Source organism: Arachis ipaensis, chromosome B07, assembly GCF_000816755.2.
Source record: "Arachis ipaensis cultivar K30076 chromosome B07, Araip1.1, whole genome shotgun sequence".
Classification (NCBI taxonomy): Eukaryota; Viridiplantae; Streptophyta; class Magnoliopsida; order Fabales; family Fabaceae; genus Arachis; species Arachis ipaensis.
Window position 1 is genome coordinate 17,795,523 of NC_029791.2, and position 3,272 is coordinate 17,798,794.

Here is a 3,272-nt window from a genome sequence, read left to right on the forward strand (position 1 = left end):
TAGTGTTATTATATCTTATCATCACTAATATATAACCAAAGATGAATTAAAGTATTTTTAACAAAAATAGTATTTTAATCTACATATCTATGGTAAGTAAATAGGAAATTGTTTGTGACTTTGTGGTTTGTATCATCAGGAATGAATTGAAAGGAGCTATCCTTGAAGGAGGAACACCATTTAATAGGGCTCATGGCATGCATGTCTTCGAGTATGCAAAGGTTGATGCTAGGTTCAACAAGGTTTTCAATAAAGCAATGCACAACTCCTCCACTGTATTAATGAAGAGGATTCTTGATGTCTATAAAGGCTTTGACCACATCAATAAACTAGTGGATGTTGGTGGTGGTGTTGGGGCAATTATCAAATTGATCACTTCCAAACACCCTTATATCCATGGTATCAATTTTGATTTGCCTCATGTCATAGAATGTGCCTCAGCCTATGATGATGGTATGTGTGATACTTTATTGTTTGTTTGATTTTAGTCTGCCTTTTGATTTTTTTTTTTAAACTTTTATTCTTTATAAAGATTCAATGATTCTTTAGATATTGATTCTAAGATATAGACAATAGATCAGAGAAAGCAATACAGAAAGAAGTATATAATTGTTCAATTTAATTTATTATATTTTTTTCCTTTTAAAGTAAATATTCAAAAAATAATAATGACAATAATTATATTTTCTAATAATAATGTTGCAGGTGTGGAGCATGTGGGAGGAGATATGTTTGAGAGTGTTCCAAATGGAGATGCCATTTTCATGAAGGTGTGAGGAATATATATTATTATGTGTTTTGAGCTTTTCATTATTTAATTTTCTATTAATTTGTTTATTATTTGACGTAATTAGTGCTAAGAATTTAAAATCCACTCTAGAAGAAAAATGATTGGGAGTTCTAATATTTTAATTATCTTCCTAACTTCTAAATAAAAAAAAAAAACTTTGATTTTTTTTATCCTTTTTATGCTTTTAAAAAGAATATTAAACTATTAATGCTTCGAAACACAGACACTTTGTTGAGTTACTGTATTCGTGTGTTAGACACATTTCGGACACGACACTCACCGACACTCGTCCGACACGCGTGTCTGTTGTGTCCAACCGTGTCTTAATAAAAAATAAAAAAAATTTCTCCGGACACGCCTAAATACCATCACGTGTCAGCGTGTCCAGTCTTATTTTTAACATATATTTTTAAAATAAATATAGATATAGTATATATTATTATTTATTAAAACTAATTAAATACTTGTGGTGCTTATAAAAATATTTTAAATACTTGAAAATAAAGCATTAAAAATAATTAAAAAATTTAACTTTTTTTTAATATCAATAAATATCAAAATATCATTACAATTTATCTAAAAAATATTTTATATTTTATATGTATGCGTGTCCCGTGTCATGTAGAATTTTAAAATTCGCGTGTCGGTGTGTCCTGTGACGTGTCGTATCCGTATCAGTGTCCGTGCATCATAGTTTGCGTACAATATTGTTGACAATTAAATCTAATCAAATTGATCTAGTATTAACAAAAATCATTCTCATCACTCTTATTTACTCAAATTTTATTGTTCAATTTGGTTAGATTTGATTGACAAAAAGATTTATTATACATGTAACAATTTTTCTTTAAAAAATAACATATATATTTAAATTTATTATTTTTTAGATATTAAAAAGATAAGTATGAAAATGAATTAAAACTTTCAATTATTATTATTATTATTATTATTATTGATCTAAATTGAACCCCTTTTTTAACATAACTACATATAAACTTAAAAACTCATTGTAATCATTATTAGTTATATGGTAGAATACAACATCCACTTAAAATAAAACGTCATGTTGTATAATTGGCAATAAACACACGAAAAAGACAAGTACACAAAATTGTGATTCACATAAACAATAATTATCATATTATCAAATATTTGTTGAACCGGAAATTTTGCAGTGGATACTTCATGATTGGGGCAATGAAGATTGCTTGAAGATATTAAAGAATTGTTACAAGGCTATTCCCAACGATGGAAAGGTGATTGTGATGGACACAATTCTTCCTACTGTTCCTGAGGACACATCTTCTGCCAAGAACGCTTTTAGAAATGATGTTATCATGATGACTCAAATGCCCGGAGGATTTGAGAGAACCCAACAAGATTTCATGAACTTGGCAAATGGATCTGGATTTAGTGGCATAAAATTTGTGTGTTGTGTCTCTAGCTTCTGGGTCATGGAGTTCTACAAGTAATTCTATGCACATGTACAACTATGTATTATATTATACATATTTGTATCTCAAATGTTGACACAATAATGTGTCTTGTTAATTAGTTGTTTCAATTGAATAAGTGTGTCTGTTTGGACGTCATATCTTTTGTAAGAAATAAAATTACATATTATTAATTGTTTTAATTTTTTGTCATCAGCCACTGCAAGAATGCATAGGATTACCACTGATGCGATGATAAATCCTAGGTAGACTATCATTTAAAATCGGCTCACAGTCTTATTACTATTAATTAAATTAAACAATAATAATTATTTAACTTTAAAATTTGAGTTCAAGGTATATAAATATCACATGTTATTACTTCTTAGCCATTCATCATGTGTTGTACGGCTCATAATATTAATATTTATACAAAATAAATGGCCAATGTTAATATTTAAATCTAAACATTTCAGTTCAAGGATATCGTTATCGTAGATTAAAATGCATTTCTGTAAATTATTCAAGCACGTAGTTGACTACTATGAAGAATGCGCATGAGGGAGTGGAGAACTAACTAACCACTTTAGGGTTGTTATGTAACACCCTACTGCACAGTTTTACGCTTAAGTCGTAAAACAGAGGTAGTGTAGTGTTACAGACCTCTAATCATAAAATATTTATATATAATAGTGAAAAGAGATAATATACTAAGAACCTTAGCTTGAAAAACGGGTAAAACAAAGTCGCAAAATAAAAAGCGCAACACTCAGAAAATGGAATTACTTGCATGCTAAGAAACCTAAAGGTTGAAGATATGCATAAGCGAAAAAGCGAAAAAAGAGTCAAGAATACAGTGAAACTAGCTCCTGACTCAGCCTGCAAAGCCAAGGCTGGCCGGAGAATATTTACATATATATACATAAGTATCCCAAGTACCCAAAATACAGAAACAAGTCGCTAGCTCTCCTGTAACCTCTATGAGGAACAAAATAATCAAGTTTCTTGGAGAGCAAGCTAGTACATATATGTACATACATAAACAAACT

The 3,272-nt window shown here is 29.3% G+C and overlaps 1 protein-coding gene across 1 annotated transcript in view; it reads left to right on the forward strand.

Annotated features, from left to right (window-relative positions):
• Positions 1-2,382, forward strand: part of LOC107609676 (anthranilate N-methyltransferase) — a 3,537-nt gene extending 1,155 nt beyond the window's left edge. Inside the window, exons 2-4 of the mRNA XM_016311690.2 lie at positions 140-453; positions 706-770; positions 1,966-2,382. Of these exons, the coding sequence (XP_016167176.1) occupies positions 140-453; positions 706-770; positions 1,966-2,262 (676 nt within the window). The 3' untranslated portion in view covers positions 2,263-2,382. The remainder of the gene's footprint in view (positions 1-139; positions 454-705; positions 771-1,965) is intronic.